Source organism: Engystomops pustulosus, chromosome 5 (assembly GCF_040894005.1).
Source record: "Engystomops pustulosus chromosome 5, aEngPut4.maternal, whole genome shotgun sequence".
Classification (NCBI taxonomy): Eukaryota; Metazoa; Chordata; class Amphibia; order Anura; family Leptodactylidae; genus Engystomops; species Engystomops pustulosus.
This window is the reverse complement of record NC_092415.1, coordinates 123,658,571-123,681,234: the sequence shown is the minus strand read 5'-3', so window position 1 is coordinate 123,681,234 and position 22,664 is coordinate 123,658,571. Positions and strand designations below refer to the sequence as shown.

General features: G+C 43.1%; 1 protein-coding gene across 16 annotated transcripts in view; it reads left to right on the top strand.

The window, feature by feature from the left end:
• The window catches only part of LOC140133169 (poly(rC)-binding protein 3-like), a 778,519-nt gene that overhangs the window by 567,438 nt on the left and 188,417 nt on the right, over positions 1 to 22,664 (top strand). Inside the window, exon 14 of one of the 16 annotated variants that reach the window (XM_072152953.1) lies at positions 9,704 to 10,533. The exons of the other annotated variants lie outside the window; for them this stretch is intronic. Within the exon in view, the coding sequence (XP_072009054.1) occupies positions 9,704 to 9,755 (52 nt within the window). The 3' untranslated portion in view covers positions 9,756 to 10,533. Of the gene's footprint in view, positions 1 to 9,703; positions 10,534 to 22,664 lie in introns of those variants that run through there. 16 annotated transcript variants of the gene reach the window in all.

Below are 22,664 nucleotides of genomic sequence, written 5' to 3'. Positions count from 1 at the left end.
TACCGCAGAACCTCCCAATACAAGCTCCAACTACCGCAGAACCTCCCAATACAATCGCCAACTACCGCAGAACCTCCCAATACAAGTGCCAACTACCGCAGAACCTCCCAATACAAGCGCCAGATGCCACAGAACCTCCCAATACACACACAAGCCAACTACCGCAGAACCCCCCAAACCATGAGCCAGCTGCTGCAGAACGACTGCTCCACATTTATTACTGACTGTATCACATTTATTACTGACTGCTCCACATTTATTACTGACTGCTCCATAATTTTGTCCTGGGTCCTAGATACACATGTCAGCTGCTGCAGAACCTCATAATAATGCAGAAAAGCAGTGGTGGGGGAAGATAAGTGGGTATGATGCAGAGGGGTCTGTATGTGTTTAAGGGACAAACTAGGAGAGGTGAGGAGAGCTTCTTAGCTGCTCCTGCACACAGGGGACAGTAACAGGGGACATTAACATGCAGAGTGTGAGGAGACACTGGGGGGAGGGAGCACTTATCTCTGGCTGACTCGGTCTGCTATGGAGGAGGCTGCTGCTTCTCTGCAGGTGCTGGACGTTCTCCCTCTTCTCTGTATGAAGCTTCCCGCGCTGCTGACATGTAAAGCGGGGATTGGCTGCAGGCTGGCAGGCTCCTCCCCTCCCCTCCCTCTCTCCCCCCTGATAGCCTGTACGGAGCTTGCTACAAGAAGCAAGAGAATTGGTGCCCGCCCCTAAATACAGCCCTGCACTCAGCGGTACCTGCCTATTAAATGGAGGGGCGTAACTACAGCCAGGGAGAAAGAGTCCCGGGACACACAGCTGAGTACGGGCCCATGACCCTGCCGGGCCCCGTAGCAACTGCTACGTCTGCTACGGCTGTAGTTACGCCCCTGCATGGTGGTTCTATTTTTAATAGTTTTTACGGAAATGGTTCCATGATTAAGAGCGACAGTATGGGGCATCCATATTGCGCTGCTATGATTGCAACTTCAGGTCTCCAGCATGGCGGCGACAGATGGGCCGAGTTTCACTATGTATCTGGTGAAACACCTGAAAATTCTGCCTGACGCAGCTTGTTTGATAAGGGGACGATGTATGGAGGCAGTGAACTAGTAGTAGATTAAAGGTGCTGCAGTTAAAACTATGTTAGTTGGATCTTGAGATGGAGCTGGCGCTCCGCTGCCAGGCGAGCTTTCGCCAATCCAAGCCCCTGTCTCTAGGCTACTCCCCAAACAACACTTCTAAGAACCTTTTCTATATAAGATCAAGTGTAGTAGCGTTCTTATAAGTTTGGGTTATGGCGGGTGAGGGGAATGTAAACAGATGCGCAAGAAGCGCTGAAATAATATCGGTAAATGATAAAAGTTTGCCAGTATATTTTGTGGATTACACAGCAGGGTGGCAACAAAGTAAACAAGTTTGATGTGGAAGCCATGAAAACAACCCAAAATTCTGCCTGACACATTTCGTTTGATAAGGAGACCATGTATGGAGGCAACAATATGGACGACTTTTGGAGGCAGCTATGGCGAAGTGGCGACGTGTGGAGGTAGCAATGGAGACAAAGTGTGGAGCCAGCTAAAAAAGACGACATGTGGAGGCTGCTATGGAGACAATTTCATTTGGATAGTGCCTGTATGTGGCAGTCCAAAAAAGTTTTCAAACCAGATGAGCAGGTAGGTGGTCCCCAAGAAAAATTAAATACATAGAGTACTATAGCCAGAGACAGTTGGCCCTGGCAAAAAATAGCCAGTTTCCTCTGCTTTAGTGTACAAAGAGGAGGAGAAGGAGGACAATGAGGAGGAGGAGTGCATACATTATTCAGGTTCAGCTTCTTTCACCTGGTGGAGAATGAAAATCCGGAGAAATCCAGGCTTTATTCATCTTGATAAGCGTCAGCCTGTCAGCGCTGTCAGTCGACAGGAGTGTACGCTTATCGGTGATGATGCCACCAGCTGCACTGAAAACCCGCTCAGACAACACGCTAGCGGCAGGGCAGGCAAGAACCTCCAAGGCGTACAGCGCCAGTTCGTGCCACATGTCCAGCTTTGAAACCCAGTAGTTGTAGGGAGCTGTGTGATCATTTAGGACGATGGTATGGTCAGCTACGTACTCCCTCACCATCTTTCTGTAAAGATCAGCCCTACTCTGCCGAGACTGGGGACAGGTGACAGTGTCTTGCTGGGGTGACATAAAACTGGCAAAGGCCTTGTAAAGCGTACCCCTGCCAGTGCTGGACAAGCTGCCTGCTCGCCTACTCTCCCTCGCTACTTGTCCCGCAGAAGTATGCCCTCTGCCGCTAACGCTGTCAGAAGGGAAATACTGTTTCAGCTTATTCATGCATTCTCACACTCCTTTCCTCTCCAGGGATGAGAGTGGAAAGATTTTGCTTGTACCGTGGGTCCAGGAGAGTGAATACCCAGTAATCGGTGCTGGAATAAATTCTTTGAACGCGAGGGTCACGAAATAGGCAGCTTAGCATGAAATCTGCCATTTGCGCCAGAGTCCCAACGCGCAAGAATTCACTCCCCTCACTGGCCTGACTGTCCATTTCCTCCTCCTCCAACTCCTCTTCTTCTGCCCATACATGCTGAACAGTGAAGGACTGAACAATGGTCCCCTCTTCTGTCTCGCCAACATTCTCCTCCTCTTCCTCCTCATCCTCCTCCACCTCCTCCGATATGCACTGAGAAACAGACCTAAGGGTGCTTTGGCTATCAACAAGGGAAGCTTCTTCCTCCGTCTCTTGTGACGAGCACAAAGCTTCTGACTTCATGCTGACCAGAGAGTTTTTCAACAGGCCAAGCAGCGGGATGGTGAGGCTGATGATGGCAGCATCACCACTGACCATCTGTGTTGACTCCTCAAAGTTACTCAGCACCTGACAGATATCAGACATCCACGTCCACTCCTCATTGTAGACTTGAGGAAGCTGACTGACCTGACTACCAGTTCTGGTGGAAGTTGACATCTGGCAGTCTACAATCGCTCTGCGCTGCTGGTAAACTCTGGATAACATGGTTAATGTTGAATTCCACCTCGTGGGCACGTCGCACAACAGTCGGTGAGCGGGCAGTTGGAGGCGGCGCTGCGCTGCCCTTAGAGTGGCAGCATCTGTGCTGGACTTCCTGAAATGCGCACAGATGCGGCGCACCTTCGTGAGCAAATCAGACAGATTGGGGTATGTCTTGAGGAACCGCTGAACTATGAGATTTAACACATGGGCCAGGCATGGCACATGTGTCAGTCTGCCGAGTTGCAGAGCCGCCACCATGTTACGGCCGTTGTCACACACAACCATGCCTGGCTTCAGGTTCAGCGGTGCCAGCCACAGATCAGTCTGCGCTGTGATGCCCTGTAATAACTCTTGGGTGGTGTGCCTTTTATCGCCTAGGCTCAGCAGTTTGAGCACCCCCTGCTGTCGCCTAGCGATGGCACTGCTGCTTTGCCTAGAGCTACCGACTGATGGCACCATGCCCACGGATGGTAATTCAGAGGAGGAGGTGGAGGAGGGGTGGGAGGAGGAGGAGGCATAGTAGGCCTTTGAGACCTGGACCGAGGTAGGCCCCGCAATCCTCGGCGTTGGCAGTATATGACCAGCCCCAGTGGCAGACTTGGTCCCAGCCTCCACCAAGTTAACCCAATGTGCCGTCAGCGATATATAGTGGCCCTGCCCGGCAGCACTCGTCCACGTGTCCGTGGTCAGGTGGACCTTGTCAGAAACGGCGTTGGTCAGGGCATGGATGATATTCTCTGTCACGTGCTTGTGCAGGGCTGGGACGGCACATCGGGAAAAGTAGTGTCGGCTGGGGACCGAACACCGAGGGGCGGCCGCCGCCATGAGGTTTCAAAAGGCCTCGGTCTCTACCAGCCTATAGGGCAGCATCTCCAGGCTAAGCAACTTGGAGATGTGGACGTTGAGGGCTTGGGCGTGTGGGTGGGTTGCACTATACCTCCTTTTGTGCTCCAGCGTCTGGGGTATGGAGAGCTGAACGCTGGTGGATGCTGTGGAGGATCGTGGAGGCGAAGATGGGGTTTTCGCACGGGAGGTGTTTAGGCCGGGGTCCTGGGCAGGGGGCTGACTAGCAGATGACACAGGGGAAGGAGCAGTGGTGTGCCCGGCCGGAGGTGAACGGGCTTGGTGCCATTGAGTGGGGTGTTTAGCATTCATATGCCTGTGCATACTGGTGGTAGTTAAGCTAGTAGTGGTGGAACCCCTGCTGATCCTGGTTTGGCACAGGTTGCACACCACAGTCCGTCGGTCATCCGGTGTTTCTTTAAAGAACCTCCAGACTTCTGAAAATCTAGCCCTCGCCACGGGAGCTTGACTACGGCCAACATTTGGCGCTGATGCACCAGCTCTGGCCCTGCCTCTCCGTCTGGCCCCACCACTGCCTCTTCCAACCTGTTCTGCTATAGGAATCGCCTCCGTCTCAGAAGCACTGTGTTCACCCGGCCTATCAACCCAGCTTGGGTCTGTCACCTCATCATCCTCCGATCCCTCAGTCTGCTCCCCCCTCGGACTTCCTGCCCTGACAATAACCACTGTCTGACAATCGTGTCTCCTCATCATCCGACACCTCTTTACACACTTCTTCCACTACGTCAATAATGTCTTCATCACCCACAGACTGCGACCGGGGGAAAACCTGGGCATCGGAAAATAGCTCAGCAGCAGCCGGACAAGTGGTTTGTGACTGTGGGAAGGGTCCAGAAAACAGTTCCTCAGAGTATGCCGGTTCAAATGCCAAATTTTTGGTGGGAGGGGGCAGACTGGGGGGAAGGAGGCTGAGGTGGAGGAGCTGGAGGAGTGCCGATTTCGGTGACATGGGTGGACTGCGTGGAAGACTGACTGGTGGACAAATGGCTAGAAGCATTGTCCGCAATCCACGACATCACCTCTTCGCACTGTTCTGGCCTCAACAGTGCTCTACCACGAGTCCCAGTAACTTGAGACATGATGAACCTAGGGAGTGTAGCTCTGCGGCGTTCCCCTGCTCCCCCATCAGCAGGTGGTGTCTCACCCCGCCCAGGACCACGGCCTCTGACCCCTGCAGTAGTTGGATGCCCATGCCCTCGTCCTCTACCCCTAGCCCTCGGGTTAAACATTTTCCAAATTAAAGTGTAAACTTTTAATTTTTTTTTTTTGCGTTTTTTTTTTTTATTTATTTATTTTTTTTAACAAAACGATGTTATCCTATTGCTATGGCTAGTTTCTAACCTACACTGACAGCACACAACTGGATTTTGTGCTGTGCCTGATGACTTTGAGCTATAAAATGAAATAAAGGTAAAAAAAAAAAAAATCAGCAGACTCTGCCTAATTCTAATCAAACCCCTAATAAATTGTCCCACTTCGGTGTTTGAGGTGGATATGCGTGTCACTAAGAGCTAAACACAACGGTCACAGGTCTCCCAGCAAATTCCTCACAATATGGTACTAGCTGCACTACTAATGCCAGCAAGCCCAGCCACAAGCAAACAAAAAAAAGGAAAATATAACGCTATTGTAGGCCTAAGTAAGCCGTTGGGGTTCTCCTATGGCTATTTTCTAGCCTACACTGAAAGCACACTGCTTTGCAAGATGAGTTTGAGCTATAAAATGAAATAAGGGTAAAAAAAAAAAATAAATCAGCAGAGTCTGCCTAATTCTAATCAAACCCCTAATAAATTGTCCCACTTTGGTGTTTGAGGTGGATATGTGTGTCACTAAGAGCTAAATACAACGGTAGCAAGTCACCCTGCAAATTCCTCACAATATGGTACTAGCTGCACTACTAGTGCCAGCAAGCCCAGCCACAAGCAAATAAAAAAAAAAATGTATAACGTTATTGTAGCCCTAAGAAGGGCTGTTGGGTTCTTGTAGAATCACTCCTGCCTAACACTATTCTAATAGAACACCCTAACGCTTTCCCTGACCAGCAGCAGCTCTCTCCCTAGCAGCATCCAGACACAGAATGATCCGAGCAGCGCGGGCAGGGGCTAGTCTATTCCAGGGTTACCTGAACTGGCCAGCCAACCACTGCTATCGACGTGTAAGGGTACCACGTCATGCTGGTTGGAGTGCAGAGTCTCCTGGCTTGTGATTGGCTCTGTTTCTGGCCGCCAAAAAACAAAACGGCGGGAGATGCCATTTTCTCGAGCGGGCGAAGTATTCGTCCGAGCAACGAGCAGTTTCGAGTACGCTAATGCTCAAACGAGCATCAAGCTCGGACGAGTATGTTCGCTCATCTCTAATCGTGATCTATCATATTTTGCCATTGTACTGCTAGAAAATAAGATTTAAAATCAGGGAGGTTGAGCCCTCCTTTATTTACTTGTGAATATAACTTACCTAAACTTATACGTGCCCTTTTCCCATTCCACAAAAAATTCCTTAATATATTCAATATGTTTCTGTATTTATTTGGTATGACTACTGGGCAATTTTGGAACTTGAAGAGAGCCTGGGGCAACCTTATCATTTTGAACATCACCAATCTAGCGGCCATTGATAAATTCATTTTTTTCCAAACCGACAATTTCTATCTAATACTATAAATCAAAGGTTTAATAACAGTGTGATATAATCATTTAAATTTTTACTAACTATTATTCGTACCTGGTTCGCCAGTGTGCCCAGTGTCCAATCAGGTCTAATATTTCTTTGATACCCTCCTCATCATTTTCATGAAATAATAACGTATTGTCTGCATTATGAATTAAGAACACTGTGTAAAAATATATATTTTTTTTTTTTTATATACTTTTTTTTTCTCTTTTAATATATATACATATATATCTAGATTATTGATACAACATATATTAGCAAGAATTTTATATTTCACTGTTGTAACACGGGTTTTACCCCTTGTAGTCTTTGGACTCTTATAGTCCCTTCATCTTTAGGTACGGGACTCAGGGCCGGTTCTAGACAAAGTGGGGCCCTGGGCAAAACTAAAAGTGGGGCCCCAAAATAAAACTATTTTATGACCAGTCACAGTCAGCAAGAGGCTCCTTTAGTATGGTAAAAGAAACTGTAATATGGGAGAGTTTTATAGGAGATAGATAAATGATAGGGAGATTTATGGGCAGCATGGTGGCTCCGTGATTAGCACTACAGCCTTGCAGCGCTGGTCAACATCTGCAAAGATTTTGTATGTTCTCTTTGTGTGGGTTTCCTCCGGGTCCTCCGGTTTCCTCCCACACTCCAAAAAATTACTGGTAGGTTGATTAGACTGTGAGGCCCATTGGAGAGAGGGACCGATATTTTCTGAAAGCAAACACTTGCCTCATTTTCAAAATTGCATCAAAGATTTTATAGACATAGGCGCCTTCATGCAATTTTGATTCAAATTGAAACATTTTATTAAAAATACTTAAAATTTGACTTTGATGGCAAAAAATTTGATCCAAACAGAAAATGTTTACCTTCACATCTCCTAAATGTAATACATGGACATTTGTACAGTTCACAAATGTCCCATATTGATATGTTCACATAAATAAATCCACATAATATCACTAAAACTGTAATAACTAGATATCTGCTTTTCAGCTAGACATTTTTAGACAGTCACAACCTGCAAAATATATCAATAAAACAGAATAAAAAGTAAAGGTACCATAAAACCTATAGAATTTTGAAAGCAGACAACCAGGCGATGCATTTGGCAATTAACATTCAAAATTTCCTCTAAAATATGTACAAATCCAGATACTTATATAAAGAAAATCTACTTTCCTAAACCAGTAAGATGTGAGGAGATCATACAGACCCCACACCAATATATTCACCAAAATATGCAGCAAAGGGAACTGCAGAAAATTCACACAGATGTATCATTGTATGTTCCTTAGACAATGGTGACCCAAATAAATAACTATATATCCATAAACCGAGCTAATGAGATAATAAAAGTCACTTTTAGATGTCGCCATTGTATTATCAGCACAAAAACAGAACCCTCCGCGCTTCATAAGAATGAGAGTGAGAACGTCATAACATAGGTGTAAATAATGGAGGATGATGGGAAATAAAAACTTTATTCCAGAACATGTGTGTGTTTTTGGTGTTACATATAACTTTATGGACATGTTCTGGTCGCGGTGTAGTCACATTAGGCGAAGAGGATTGAATGATCATCGTATCAGTCAATTTTCCCAACAAAAAATAACTATCACAAAATAAAAGGGAATAAGAGAGAAAGGGCCACATTTATCACTTTTGTGCGCCTAAGTCTAGTAGTTGCGCCTAAATTCTGGCGCACTGTTTTGCCAGAATTATCACAAGCTACAACCATCTGTGATAAGGTAATTTTCTGCCTCTTATTAATCACTTTACATTAACACAATTTAGGCGCAATTTTGGCGCAGTTTAGGCGCAATGTTAGATTCGGGCACTTACATGTGATCCTGCTACAAGCTCCTCTCTGCTTCTCCCACATCCCAGCATGAAGATAACACTCACAGCAGCACCCAGGTGTGTGACACCCTGCACCCAGTGACCTCCTCAGCAGGGGCTTCTCCTGGGGGGGATCCCCCAGTGCTGGTCTCCTGCTGCACCCCTGTAATTCTGCACAGTAATCCCCCTCAGACACACTGGTGATACTGTGCAGAATTACATGGGGTACACTTGTCTGTACAACATTCTGTAACGTTCTCTTCTCTCTTGCTCTGAGCTCAGGATTCTGAAGAATGTTTTGTAAATAGAAGGTGATGAACTGTAATTAGAGTCTGCAGCTCCTGTCTGCAGAGTATCTCATGTCTGTATGATCTGTTCTAGTGTCTGCAGTGTCTGGATGAGCTTTGCTGCTAGAAATGAGCTACTCTGCAAAGGGGCTCAGTGCTTTCTTCTCAGTTAACGCCACCTTCGGGCTGGAGTGTTTTTGCGCCTGTTTTTGCGCCTAAATTAAAAAAGTCACAAGTGATGAATATCATTAGGCGCAGCAAAACATCTGGATTGCTAGGATAAATGAGGGAAAGCTGGTTATTTTTGCTGCGCAGCTAGTTTGGCGTTTAGTCGCAAAAATGGCACAAAAACGGTGCACCTGAATGAAAAGGCGCAAAAACAACAGAAAAAAACAATTGATACATGTGGCCCAAAGTGTGTTCTTAGATAGTTCTGCATAGAGAAGGGTTAAAAACATGAATATTAGTTGATATTATCCCTTTATGTAGTAACATATAAAGTGAATATTTCCATTATCTGTGAGGTGCAGCAGCTCCTGTGTGCAGCAAATGCTCCCTGCAGCCTGATGGCTAAGAATCTGGATTGGGGGGGGGGTTAAATTCAGGGGGCTGTATCTCTGGCTCTGTGACACATAGAACCTTACTTCTTTTTTCCTATGAAAGAAGAGAGTCTCCTCTTTTATATGAATCTAAATGTGTGTTAATTTGTGTTACTAAAATGTAGGAAAACGGAGATATTAACTGTTAAACTGCCGTTGGGAGTGATTTTTATATATAAAAATGGCACCTGATATTCTCACTTTAAACCTGAATATCTCTGGATCCATAGCACCTAGAAACAAAATTCAAGATTCATTTGAAAGAAGAGATTCTCCCTGGGGCCCTGGGCAATTGCCACCTTTGCCTACCCATAGCGCCGGCCCTGACGGGACTCTTACAGTCCCCTTACTAGGTTCACACTTTAACACTTTTTTCTTTTTTTCTTTTTTGTTTGTCACCATAATAACACTTTCTTCTTTTATATTATGTTACTCACCCATAGTAATACCACAGTGAATTTCTGCTCCTGTTTAATGAAATATATAGCGATATGAAGAGCACGGCGTCCTTTCAAGACTCCTATGATACCTGGATACCCTTTGGATCAGCATGATATACCTAGTACCAACAACAACAATAGTCAATATGACTTGTCTCTTTGCTTCCTGCCTCATCTGAAAATGCATATGCACAGATCCTTTGTTTCTTGCATGGACCTGTCCCCCATGGACCAAATAGACTTGAGAAAGCTATACATTTGTCTTGTACCATTGTTTCCAAAGAATTATAATGGCCACTTGTGCTTTTTAGAATTACCTTACTCCTATTGGGATGGCGGATTGTCATTTGCCACAATTTTGTTTCTTTTGTGCTTATCTTTTGCCTGCTCCCTTGTCGTACCCCCCGTTGTCCCTCGTCCTCGAACAAAACTCTTTTGGTACCTTGTATATGTCACATGTTAAAATTTCATCTATGCCTTCCATTAATATCTATTTTAGTTTTAACCCTATACCTTCATGAATGTATTGGAATACTATGACTGAGACCCTTATGACTTATACGTACCTTGGCTCTAAGTGCAGAGTATATCATCTTACGTACTACTGGATTTGGCTACAATATCTGCCTTTATTTTATTTTTTTTCTTTATTTAATGTATCGCCGTAGGTGTGCTTCTCACACCCTCTTCTGTATGCTGAATACTTACCTCTCAGAAACTACTTATTGGCACAATAGCACTTTTGTTGCGTCATATTCTATGTATAGATATGTCGCCGTTTCTTTCTCTGCTATACTTGGCACCTTTATGAAATTTTGTCTTCAAGTATCGCAACACTTTATTCACTTTCGTGCTACTTGTATTATATATTCTTTAGATGAATTAAAAACAAAAAAAATTCTTTTAATCCTGTATATATATCTGAGAATTATTTAATGATAATGTCCCCAAGTTTGTTCCGGGGCCTCTTTGTCCTATCACGCCTTGGTGTTTTGTTTTTTTTTTTGTTTGTTGTAATCCGCCACATTTTTTTCAGCAACATGAAAGAATGCTCATGAGAACAATCCATCGATATATAATCTTTTGATTCTTGTTCATATAGATACCAATTTCACTCTTTTGTATAAAATCTATGGTGTTCCCGAGGGGGATATTGCATACGTGTTCGCGTTTCTATACTGAAATCAATGTTTACTATCGGCTGCACCATCTATTGAACAAATTGACCGTTTTTTTATCTATTTCTTGTCAACCAGTAGTTTAACCCCTTAAGGATGGAGGGTTTTTCGGCTCATTCCTCGCTCTCCAACTTCAAAAATCCATAACTTTTTCATTTTTCCGTGTACAGACCTGTGTGAGTGCTTATTTTTTGTGCGTAACAAATTTTACTTTCCTGTAATGTTATTTATTTTAACATGCCGTGTACTGCGAAGCTGAAAAAAAATTCCAAATGTGGAAAATTTTTTTTAAAAAACGCACGTCACGTTCTTGTGGGCTCAGTTTTTACGACTTTCACTCTTCGCTCCAAATAACACGCCTAATTTATTCTTTGGTTTGGTGCGATCGCGGTGATACCAAATTTATATAGGTTTTATTGTGTTTTAATACATTTTCAAAAATTAAACGAATGTGTACAAAAAAGAAAAAAAAAATTTTGCCATCTTCTGACGCTAAAAACTTTTTCATACTTTGGCGCACGGAAATGTGTGAGGGGTCATTTTTTTGCGAAATGAAGCGATGTTTTCATTGCTACCATTTTGAGGTCTGTGCGACATTTTGATCATTTTTTATTTCATTTTTTATGTTATGTAAAAAGGTGTAAAAGTCGCATTTCGGACATTTGGGCGCCATTTCCCGCCTCGGAGGTCACCGCCGGCCGTAACCGTTTTTATATTTTGATAGATCAGGCATTTTGGGACGCGGCGATACCTAATATGTTTGATTTTTACTGTTTAGTATGTTTTATATCAGTTCTAGGGAAAGGGGGGTGATTTGAATTTTATTAATTTATTTTATTTTTATTTATTTTTTTTTCACTATCTTTTAGACCATCTAGGGTACATTAACCCTAGATGGTCAGATCGCTGCTACCATATACTGCAATACTTCTGTATTGCAATATATGGCATTTTTGCAGCAACGGCTGCTGTAAGGTACAACGGGGGGGGGGGGGCTACTTAAGGGAGCATGGCTTAATTGAGGACACTTTCACCCCTGAGGAAGTCTCCACTTGGGAGACGGAATGCGTGAGGAGTCCTCCTCATCCTCCACTACTGCTGAGCCGCCCTGTTGACTTATTGTACTGATGCCTGCCTGCTGACCACTGACTCGTAATGTATACTTACCCATTTATCCTATAGCCGCACTATGATTGTTATGGCAGATTTATCTTCATCTGTTCAGGGCCATTAGACAGCTTGGGCCTTATTCATCCTTCTATTGTACTTGTATCATACTAGGGGCAAGGTTTCGTTGTATGGAGGAGGTGTTTGTTTGGTGAACCTTACCTGGTTGTGGCAAACATTTTGACTCATGTATGTTTTTTAATTGTTTTTAACTTGTCTTTCATGCCTTGATGGAGTTTTTCTATTGTTGAAATAAAGATTTATCACTTTGTTACATAATTTTGTCTATTGGCACACCTCTTTTTCTCTTTGAATATTTTATAGCTTGCTTTGTGTGCTGACATACCTTGTTTTGGTGGTTGTGCATGGTCCACTGTGTATTATACTATACTGTGTATAGTATAACATATTGTCTGCATATAATTGAAGTCTGCTCTCTCTAAGACCCCACCTAAATCCTGTTTAATTCTTTGATAATCTTATTCTACACGCCAAACAATGCTACTGCAAACAATATTGGGGAAAGAGGGCAACCTTGCCTTGTTCCCCTATACAGTTGCCAGGCCAAAGAGGCCTTCCCATTGACGCTCAGTCTCGCCGATACCCTGCTATATAAGATTTTAACCCAGTTAATAAACTGGGAGCCGGAACCCATCCTCTCCAAGGTGAGCCACATATAGTCCCACTCCACGCGGTCAAAGGCCTTGGCCGTGTCCAGCTGGCCCCTTTTTACCTCACTTGGAGTTTGTATACTCCACCAGAGCCGCAGAATGTTATCCCGGACTGATCTCCCCAGCATGAACCCCGACTGATCGTCTTGCACTACTGATCTAACCACTTTCAGCAGTCTAGTTGCCAATATTTTGGCTAGCAGTTCATAGTCGAAGTTCAGCAGGGCGATCCTCCACAGCGTCCACCAATGTCTCCATGCGCAGCTGTGAGTTTCTGGTGTTTTATATGGGTCATATGGGTCATTTTGACAATGGATGCAAAGCTGTATGACTGAGTGCGCGTCCCTGAGTTCGCATTTTAGTGCTTGCTCATCTCTACTTGTAGCCTTTTTTATACAGTGTTTTTTCAAAAAGCTTTGTGCCTCCAACCACATCTGTGGGGTTATCAACAAATTCCCTCTCCAAATATTTTATCTTTAAGATTTTCTAAAGTCTGTTTATTCTCTTTTTGGAAGTAGCCGATCTGGTCTCTTATTAGACCTCTCAGGTATGTCTTTAATGTATGCCACACTATGCCAATTTCTCGGGAATCTACATTTTCATTAAAAAAAAAAGCTGAATTTCCCTATGTAGGTCCTACTTATCTTTAACTAATTCGAACCAAAATGGTTTTATCTAGAGATGAGCAAGTATACTCGTCCGAGTATACTGCTCGGTCGAGTATTAGCATACTCGGACCGGCTCGTTACTCGGACGAGTATCTCGCCGGCTCGAGTTCCAGCATTAAATTAATAAAAGACACAGAAGAACAGTGTTTACACTGTTCTTCAACACATAACACATGTTTCCAGATGTTTTAATTGTAAGAATACATTAATAAAACACTATTCTTCACTTTACAGGTGTTCGCGCGTGTCTCCCGCTAAGTTCGGAGATGTGCGCCGAACATCAGCAATGTAAAGAATACTGTTATTTGAATGTGTTCTGCAATCTGCACTTAAATGCTCGTGTTTTCACTGTTTTTATTCTATTCTTCACATTGCTGATGTTAGCGCGTATCTCCAAACTTAGCGGGAGACATGCGCGAACATCTGCAAAGTGAAGAATAGAATAAAAACAGTGCAAACTGTGAAAACAAGAGCATTTAAGTGCAGAACACATTCAAATAACACTTTTCTTCACATTGTTGATGTGCGCGCACATCTCCGACATTATCGGAAGACTTGTGCTAACATCTGCAAAGTGAAGAATAGAATAAAAACAGTTAAAACAGTGAAAACAGTGAACACAGGACCATTTAATTGCAGAACACATTGAAAGAACACTATTCTTCACATTCCAGATGTTCGACGCACATCTCCGAACTTAGCGGGAGACACGCGCGAACACCTGTAAAGTGAAGAATAGTGTTTTTTTAATGTATTCTTACAATTAAAACATCTGGAAACATAAGGAATGTGTTATTATTTACTGTTCTTTTAATGTGTTGTGTTAGTGAAAAAATGCTCGGGTCTCCCATTGACTTTAATGGGGCTCGTTATTCGGTACGAGCACTCGAGCATCGGGAAAAGTTCGTACCGAATAACGAGCACCCAAGCATTTTAGTGCTCGCTCATCTCTAGTTTTATCTTATAGAATACCAGGCCAGATTTTATTTGTTTTTTTAAAGTGAACCACATTGGTACATACCTCTTGCACCCATTTCTATTCCTTCTGTTAGCTAGAACCCTTCTTCATTTGTCAGTATGGGGTCTATTCTTGAAAAAGTACCATGTGAAAAATAACATGCATAAGCCCTCTTATCTGGGGGTTTCTTTCCCTCCATATATCTCTGAAACCCAACTCTACCATTATTCTACCAAATACAGAGGTGGACTGAGCAGGTGATTGAAGATTAGAACACCAGTTTTTACCCCTGTCTAACTAATACCTCCAAAGGAGCAGTGGGAGGAAGACATATACCTATCATAACTATTCTAAATCCATTCAGGATGGCATGCACTATAACATATCTACCAAGAGGGTCTTTTTTAATATCTAGCTCTTTCTTATCAAAATGCTCACCCCGTGGGCATAAGAGGAAATGTTGAGTTATAATAATGACCTAACCATGCTTTACCCAAAAGCTTACATGAATCCTCCACTAGATGTGTTTCCTGTAAACAAATCACCTCGGGGTGGTATGACCAACTGCCTACTGCTGTGAGCATTGGGTTAGTTGGGAAGATATATCCTTGCGAGAAATCTCTATCTCCTGACTTTTCCTGTCCTCTCCATTATCCTCTGTGGTGGGATTTCCTATGATGTCTTCCCCCGCCCCATGTAACTCCAATTGCCCCTTACTTTTTTCTCAGCCTTTCTTTAATTTATCCTGTATAGGGGGAGGCGATTGAAGAAAGCTGTCTATTTTCCCCTCCTTTCTATGCTTTTTCCCCCGGAGAGCATCCTGCATTGGAAAATCTCTTTTTAGTGGTGTTCTTCACTTGTTTTTGACTGGCCACTATGCCCTCTGTATGGGGTATTCACTTTCCCTCACCTGATACTGTGTACAAAAAAACCACCTGATCGCAGTAACAATACACGTAACAATCACCTCTCAATGCAATATACACTTAGCACAAGTAACTGACACAGCTATAATCAGTCACATGATAATAAAATTATCAACAGGAACATAATATTTCAAACAGAAGGCTTTGACAATTTAATTAATATACTCTAGACCATAAACAGTATACTAAAGTAATTACGATGACAGGGATAGTAGGAAAGCAAGCTGTTGGCCCAAAGGGAGGGAAAAGGGCAATTAAAAAAAACAAACAATTGCTCCGCCAGCTATTACGGTTATAGATCCTTTGATAGGCAATCAGCACACTACAAAAGTTCATCTTTAACCCCTTAAGGACGCAGCCTGTTTGCAGGTTAAGGCTCGCAACTTTTTTTTGAAATTTGACCAGTGTCTCTTCCTGTGGTAATAACTTTTGAACACTTTTACTTATCAAAGCGATTCTGAGATTGTTTTTTCCCCACATGTTGTACTTCATTTTAGTGGTAAATTTTGGCTAATAAGTTTTGCGTTTATTTACAAAAAAAAGAAAAAAATGATGAATTTTTAGAAAAATTTTCGAAATTCAAAATCACCGCGTTTTCTCAGGCAGATAAATTTACCACCTAAATAACTTGCCGAATAACATTTCCCATTTGTCTACTTTACATTTTCATAATTTTTGAAATGTTTGGATAATTTATTTTGACGTCACGCGGCCTACAAATCGAATAGCGATTTTCCGTATTTTCGGAATTGACTATTTTGGGGATAAATACTGTTTGAAATCAAATTTTACATATTTAGCAACAAAACCCCCTATATAACCAACCCATTTTCAAATCTGCACCCCTCAAACTATCAGAAACAGCATTTACAAAGATTGTTAACCCCTTGAGATCTTCATAGTAATTGAATCAAAATGGCGGTGACATTTAGAATGGTCAAATTTTGTCGGTTATACGTTCATTTAGCCCTAAAATTTACACATTTCCAAAAGATAAAAAGAGAAAACTCACCATAAAATTTGTTCTACAATTTCTCCTGAGTGCAGCGACCCCCCACATGTGGACATTACTTGTGTTATGGGGGCACAGCAAGGCGCAGAAGGGAAGGAGCACCCTGCAGCTGCCAGGATTTTAGTTTTCTGGTTGCCCCCTTTTGAAGGCTATAACATTTTCGCTTTTCCGTTATTTGGGCCATGTGACGGCATTTTTTTGCGGGACGAGATGCTTTTTCCAGTGTTACCATTTTGGGGTTGGTATCACCTATTGTTGAAAATTTTGGAACTTTTTTTGAGGTCATGAGTAGAAAAGCATCAATTCTGTACTGGATTTTTTACTTTTTTTTTTTTCGTGTTCACCGTATATCCTAATAATCCTGTTATCTTTATTCTATGGGTCGATACGATTCTGGATCCAGTAGCATGGTAGCTTTAGTTAATAAGATGCCATTAATAAGCAGCAGGTGATGGACGCCAAACTGCAACAGTTATTGATGTAGTCTTAATGTTCGTAAACACAAAGCGGCATACAGTATCTCTTCAGTAATCTCATAACCACTCCACATATATAGCCACCGCTGTGTTGGTTAGTTAGACGGGCAGCAAATTCCCAAGCTTTGTCCCGACTTATGTTAATTCAAAGAAGTTAGTCAAGCAGAGGAAGTTTTATCTCTAAATTCTGCTGTAGCTACAGCTGAAACATTAAATCTGTACTATCACAATTGGTAATTTCTCTAATGCCACTCATAAAAATACTCAACAATAAACAATTGCTCTGCCAGTTGCTACAACTATAGATCCTTTTATAAACAATCATCACATGGCAAAAGTTCTTCCTTGATTAGTGCAGTACGAAGAAAAGAGCCAAGTCAATCAGGTTAATGTTAGTTATAATCAATTAATCCTCGATCCAGTGGCATAGTAACTTTAGTTTATGAAATGGTATTAATAAGCAGCAGGTGATGGAAAAGAAACTGCAACAGTTATTGCTATAGTCTTTATGTTAGTAAGCACAAAGCAGCATGCAATGTCTCTTCAGTAATTTCATAACCGCTCCACATTTATAGCGCATGCGGTGTTGTCCCGATTTTTGTCGACTCAAAAGGTCAGTCAAGCAGGTTATGTCTAATATCAAATACACAGTTTGAATATCTCACCACTCCACAGGCAATAGTAGTCAGCAAACATAAAAGTCTCTGTTTTCACAGAGGCAATCTCCACGCTACCCCCCCAGCCAGGACTGCATCTTCAGCTGGAAAATGTCCTCCAGCAGGCTTCATCCGCATGGGACAGCTCCAGACCAATAGTAGCGTAAATCCCTCCAACATGGGGTTATCAGCAGGCTCGCCCCCGTTCCAGGCCACCACTGAGCCAGCACATCCACGTCCTTCAAACTTGCTCCACCAGGCACATGGCACGGGACACACACGGAGCAGACAAAACAGAGGGCTGGACTGGCAGACGAGAGTTCGTCGCTATACTTCGACGATCTCTAGGAGATGAAATTCCGCACAATTCCGTGCTAAAACGGCAGGTTCTGACTCTGTCATCTGGGGAGACAAGGTGTGAGCTCCAGCGACATCTTCACTCCAGCAGCGCGCTCATTGGGTCACGTGCTCACATTGCACGCCGCGCGTGTCCTGCTCCTTCCCCCAAAATTTCTCTAGGTTTAGGGATGTTGAGAGGTGGAATAAATTGATCTTCATGGATGCTGGATGCTGTATGCTGATGTGGCTGTGTTACGCCACGTTGCGATGACGTCACAGGAAGAGTAAAAATCCAGAGCGTCATAGCAACGGGACACACGTCTTCCGGGTAAACCTAGTTTTGTCTTAAGTTAAACTGTATTCAAAACACATTATTGGTGAACATTGACCTGAAGTAAACATATATTGTGCTCAAATGAAAAACATATACAAAGTACACCTCTCCAACTGCTCGTTAACACTTAATTTCTAATCAGCCAATCACATGGCGGCAACTCAGTGCATTTAGGCATGTAGACATGGTCAAGACAATCGCCTGCAGTTCAAACTGAGCATCAGTATGGGGAAGAAAGGTGATTTGAGTGCCTTTGAACGTGACATGGTGCCAGAAGGGCTGGTCTGAGTATTTCAGAAACTGCTGATCTACTGGGATTTTCACACACAACCATCTCTAGGGTTTACAGAGAATGGTCCGAAAAAGAAAAAACATCCAGTGAGCGGCAGTTCTGTAGGCGGAAATGCCTTGTTGATGCCAGAGGTCAGAGGAGAATGGGCAGACTGGTTCGAGCTGATAGAAAGACAACAGTGACTCAAATCGCCACCCGGTACAACCAAGGTAGGCAGTAGAGCATCTCTGAACGCACAGTACGTCGAACTTTGAGGCAGATGGGCTACACCGGGTGCCACTCCTTTCAGCTAAGAACAGGAAACTGAGGCTACAATTTGCACAAGCTCATCGAAATTGGACAGTAGAAGATTGGAAAAACGTTGCCTGGTCTGATGAGTCTCGATTTCTGTTGTGACATTCGGATGGTAGGGTCAGAATTTGGCGTCAACAACATGAAAGCATGGATCCATCCTGCCTTGTATCAACGGTTCAGGCTGGTGGTGGTGGTGTCATGGTGTGGGGAATATTTTCTTGGCACTCTTTGGGCCCCTTGGTACCAATTGAGCATTGTTGCAACGCCACAGCCTACCTGAGTATTGTTGCTGACCATGTCCATCCCTTTATGACCACAATGTACCCAACATCTGATGGCTACTTTCAGCAGGATAATGCGCCATGTCATAAAGCTGGAATCATCTCAGACTGGTTTCTTGAACATGACAATGAGTTCACTGTACTCAAATGGCCTCCACAGTCACCAGATCTCAATCCAATAGAGCATCTTTGGGATGTGGTGGAACGGGAGATTCGCATCATAGATGTGCAGCCGACAAATCTGCGGCAACTGTGTGATGCCATCATGTCAATATGGACCAAAATCTCTGAGGAATGCTTCCAGCACCTTGTTGAATCTATGCCACGAAGAATTGAGGCAGTTCTGAAGGCAAAAGGGGGTCCAACCCGTTACTAGCATGGTGTACCTAATAAAGTTGCCATTGAGTGTACATCAACAGGTTAGAAGGATTTCGTATTCATGCCACATGTTTGAACAGTGTTCAGTATCGCTGGATTAAATTATATAGAGTCCTCTCTATATATTATGTGTGACGTTCTGTCATGATGTATTACTCTCATATGATACTATCAAAGGAAGACAATAAAATATAGGAGGGAAGGGGAGGGGGGAAAGGGTAGATGGAAAAAACAGTCTATATCAATAAAAGAACGCAAGATCAGTTCTTGAATTTAGACCTGATGGTGCCCTAGTACCTTGTTTAAAAATCCAGAAGGCTTCACGTCCGTACGTCTGTCACCTCCTCTTTTCCCTTTATTCTCCCTTTCAATGCCAAAGAACCGAAAAGAAGACACATCACCTGAATGTGTCTTTGCAAAATGCCTGGATGCTCCTGACATATTTTTATCAACACTTTTGGAACAATCTCGGAGATATTCTGCAATTCTAGTTTTCAGTTTCCTAGTAGTACATCCCACATAGGAAATGTTGCATGTTTCACATTTGATTGTATACAGTATGAAAGTTGAATCGCTGTTTATGAATGTATTAATAACATGAGGCTTGGTGTCCTTGTCAGTTGCAAAAGACACCATCTGTGTGGTATAACGGCATACATTACAGCATGTGGACCCACATCGAAAAAATCCTTCAGTATTTAACCAGGTATTTTCATTCGATTTCCCTTTGTCGTTTGTAAAAAGACTAGGGGGAAGTTTGGAGCCTAAAGTTGCCTCTCTTGGAAACAAAATTGCAACCATTTTTCAAGATTAAATTCAATTTATCATCCTGGTACAGGATAGGGAGATTTTTCTTCAAGATTCCAACCATATGATGATAATCTTAACTATACTGTGTCGAAAAAGTAATTTTAGCATTATTTGACACTGCTGTTTTTCTTTCCCTATTATTTGGTCTAAGCAGAACCTCCCTATCTCTTTGTCTCGCAATATTGAAAGCGCTCTCGATAGACCATTTAGGGTAATGTCTCTGTGCCAATCTACAGCTAAGAGCTTTTGCTTGTAGTAGAAACACAGGCTCCGAGGTTAGGGAGTGGTAGTTGCTTATTTTAAAAAAGTTTTACTTGTATTTAGAAGTTTATACCATGACTAAGGGCACGGATGTGCCAGAATAGCGTAGAAAATACTCCTACCACTTCCCATGTTTTAATCAAGTTTAAGAAGAAGAAGAAAAAGAATTTTATCTTATGGATGTGCCGCGACTACTTTCTCTTTTTGGATTATTGAAGCCTCTGTAGTCCAAGCAGACCACGCGAAAGCACCCCGACTTGTGTGTACTACACACACTGGATTATTTTCACAGCATACAAATAATCCGGAGCACAACGACAAGGGTGAGCTGCATTTAAGAAAAGACTATTTCTTTTCCTGTATTTTTTCAATTATTGATGGAAAGGTGTCTGGTGCTGGAGGTTACCATCCGAGGTAGGAGACTCCGACTTATTAATATCTATGGCCCACAGACAGTGACTGAAAGGGTGAATCTATTTAATAAGATGAAACCTTAACTCTTCACATCAGTGCCCGTGATCATGGCGGGTGACTTTAATGCGACTAGAACAACTAGTGATAGACCAACTGGTAGACCGCATGCAAGAAATTCCAAGGTCTTGAACACTATTATCACGCAGTCAGGCTTGTCTGATGTGTTTGTACAGGGTGGTATGAAACCGAAATTTACTTATTCCTGTGCTGGAAGATCTAGCCAGATAGACTTGGCATTGGTGAGTCCAATGGACGTCATTGGGGATAAAAATGAGAAGACTGTTCCAGGCACCTGGTTTTATACTTTTTTCTTTCTTTGGTCCTACTGAGTGGCCTGATATGGGCAGGGGACTATAGAGACTCAACTCTAGTATATTAGAAGAAGCCCTTGTCCAGGAGCATGTCCTTTCTCTTCTGCAGTGTGAATTTTAGAGAATGGTTTTTTATAACCACATATCTGACTGGTGGGAGGACGTCAAGGAGGAGATCAGGTCGCTCTTAAAGAAACTATAAGTTAAGAAGGGCAACAGTAAGTACATCCAGTATCTCAAGCTGCATAAAGAATTAGAGTCACTATATACGACGGGACGGGGTTGAAAAACAAAAACTCGACTGACTGAAATCTGAAATAAATCAGTACAGCCAGTACACGTCCCTGGTTTTTGAGCGCGACAATGGGAACTTAGTCACACCTAATCCAGAACTTTGCCGTATCGTGTAGCTAATAAAAAAAAAACCCAGGGTGTTCCTGTTTCGCAGGAATCTTGGGAGGGCAAAAATTTTGTTTTCTAGATTAGTCTGTTTGTCCCCTGCACTGTTGGCAGGCTGTCAGTACAGCACAGTAAAAGGGCAGAACATCTCTGGAGCATTCATCTCGATAAGAGAGATGTTTGAGAGATGTAAAGCCCTGAGGTGTGGGAGATATGTTGTTGTTCTGGACCAGGAACAAAAGCCTTTGACATGATTATCTATGGGCCACTTTGTCAAAGTACGGTATTCCAGGACAAATTATAGAGACGTATGTATAGAAAGGCAAAGAGCTTTCCTCTGATTAATGGTTGGCAGGGTGACACTTTTGAAGTAGAGACGGGGGGTGAGACAGAACTGCCCCCTGAGTCCATTGTTGTATGTGTTTGCTATAGACTTGTTTCTGCAATCACTGCAGCGGTGTAATTTTCGGGGGGTGCAGTTCCCCCACTGCTTGCCTTTGAAAGTTGTTGCCTTTGCAGATGATGTGACTGTGGTGCTATCTGATCCTCATGAGGTGGAGATGTTATCTGCAGCTATGAGAAGTTACTCAGAGGCGTCCGGGTCTCTCGTCAACCTAGAAAAGAGTCAAGCTCTCTGGACCTTGGATTTGATCTGCCACAATTCGCCCCAAGAAGTTTTACATTGTCAGTAACACCAGTAGAGACCTATACTGTAGGATATGTCAGCTTTCTTCCACTCTCCACTTGCACTTAGAGACTGTGTAGCCGCCACCTTACAAAAAAGTCTCAGGTTCCTCAATGGGAAGCAACTTTCCCCCAAAGTTATTTGATATAGATTGGTTGTTACTACATGGGAAGTTATTTGTGAGAGGAAATCTAAGGTTTGTGAGTGTGGCAGAAAGGAAGTGTGCTCTGGGGTGTCAGCAAGAGGAGACGGTGGACCATTTAATCTCTGAGTGCCTGGGAGGGAGGAAAATCTGGAAGGGAGTATCAGCTAAACATCCCTAGGCTGCAATTCCTCCAGTATCCGGACTTCATCTGTGGCATCCCATCTCCTGATGGTAATATTTATCCAGAAA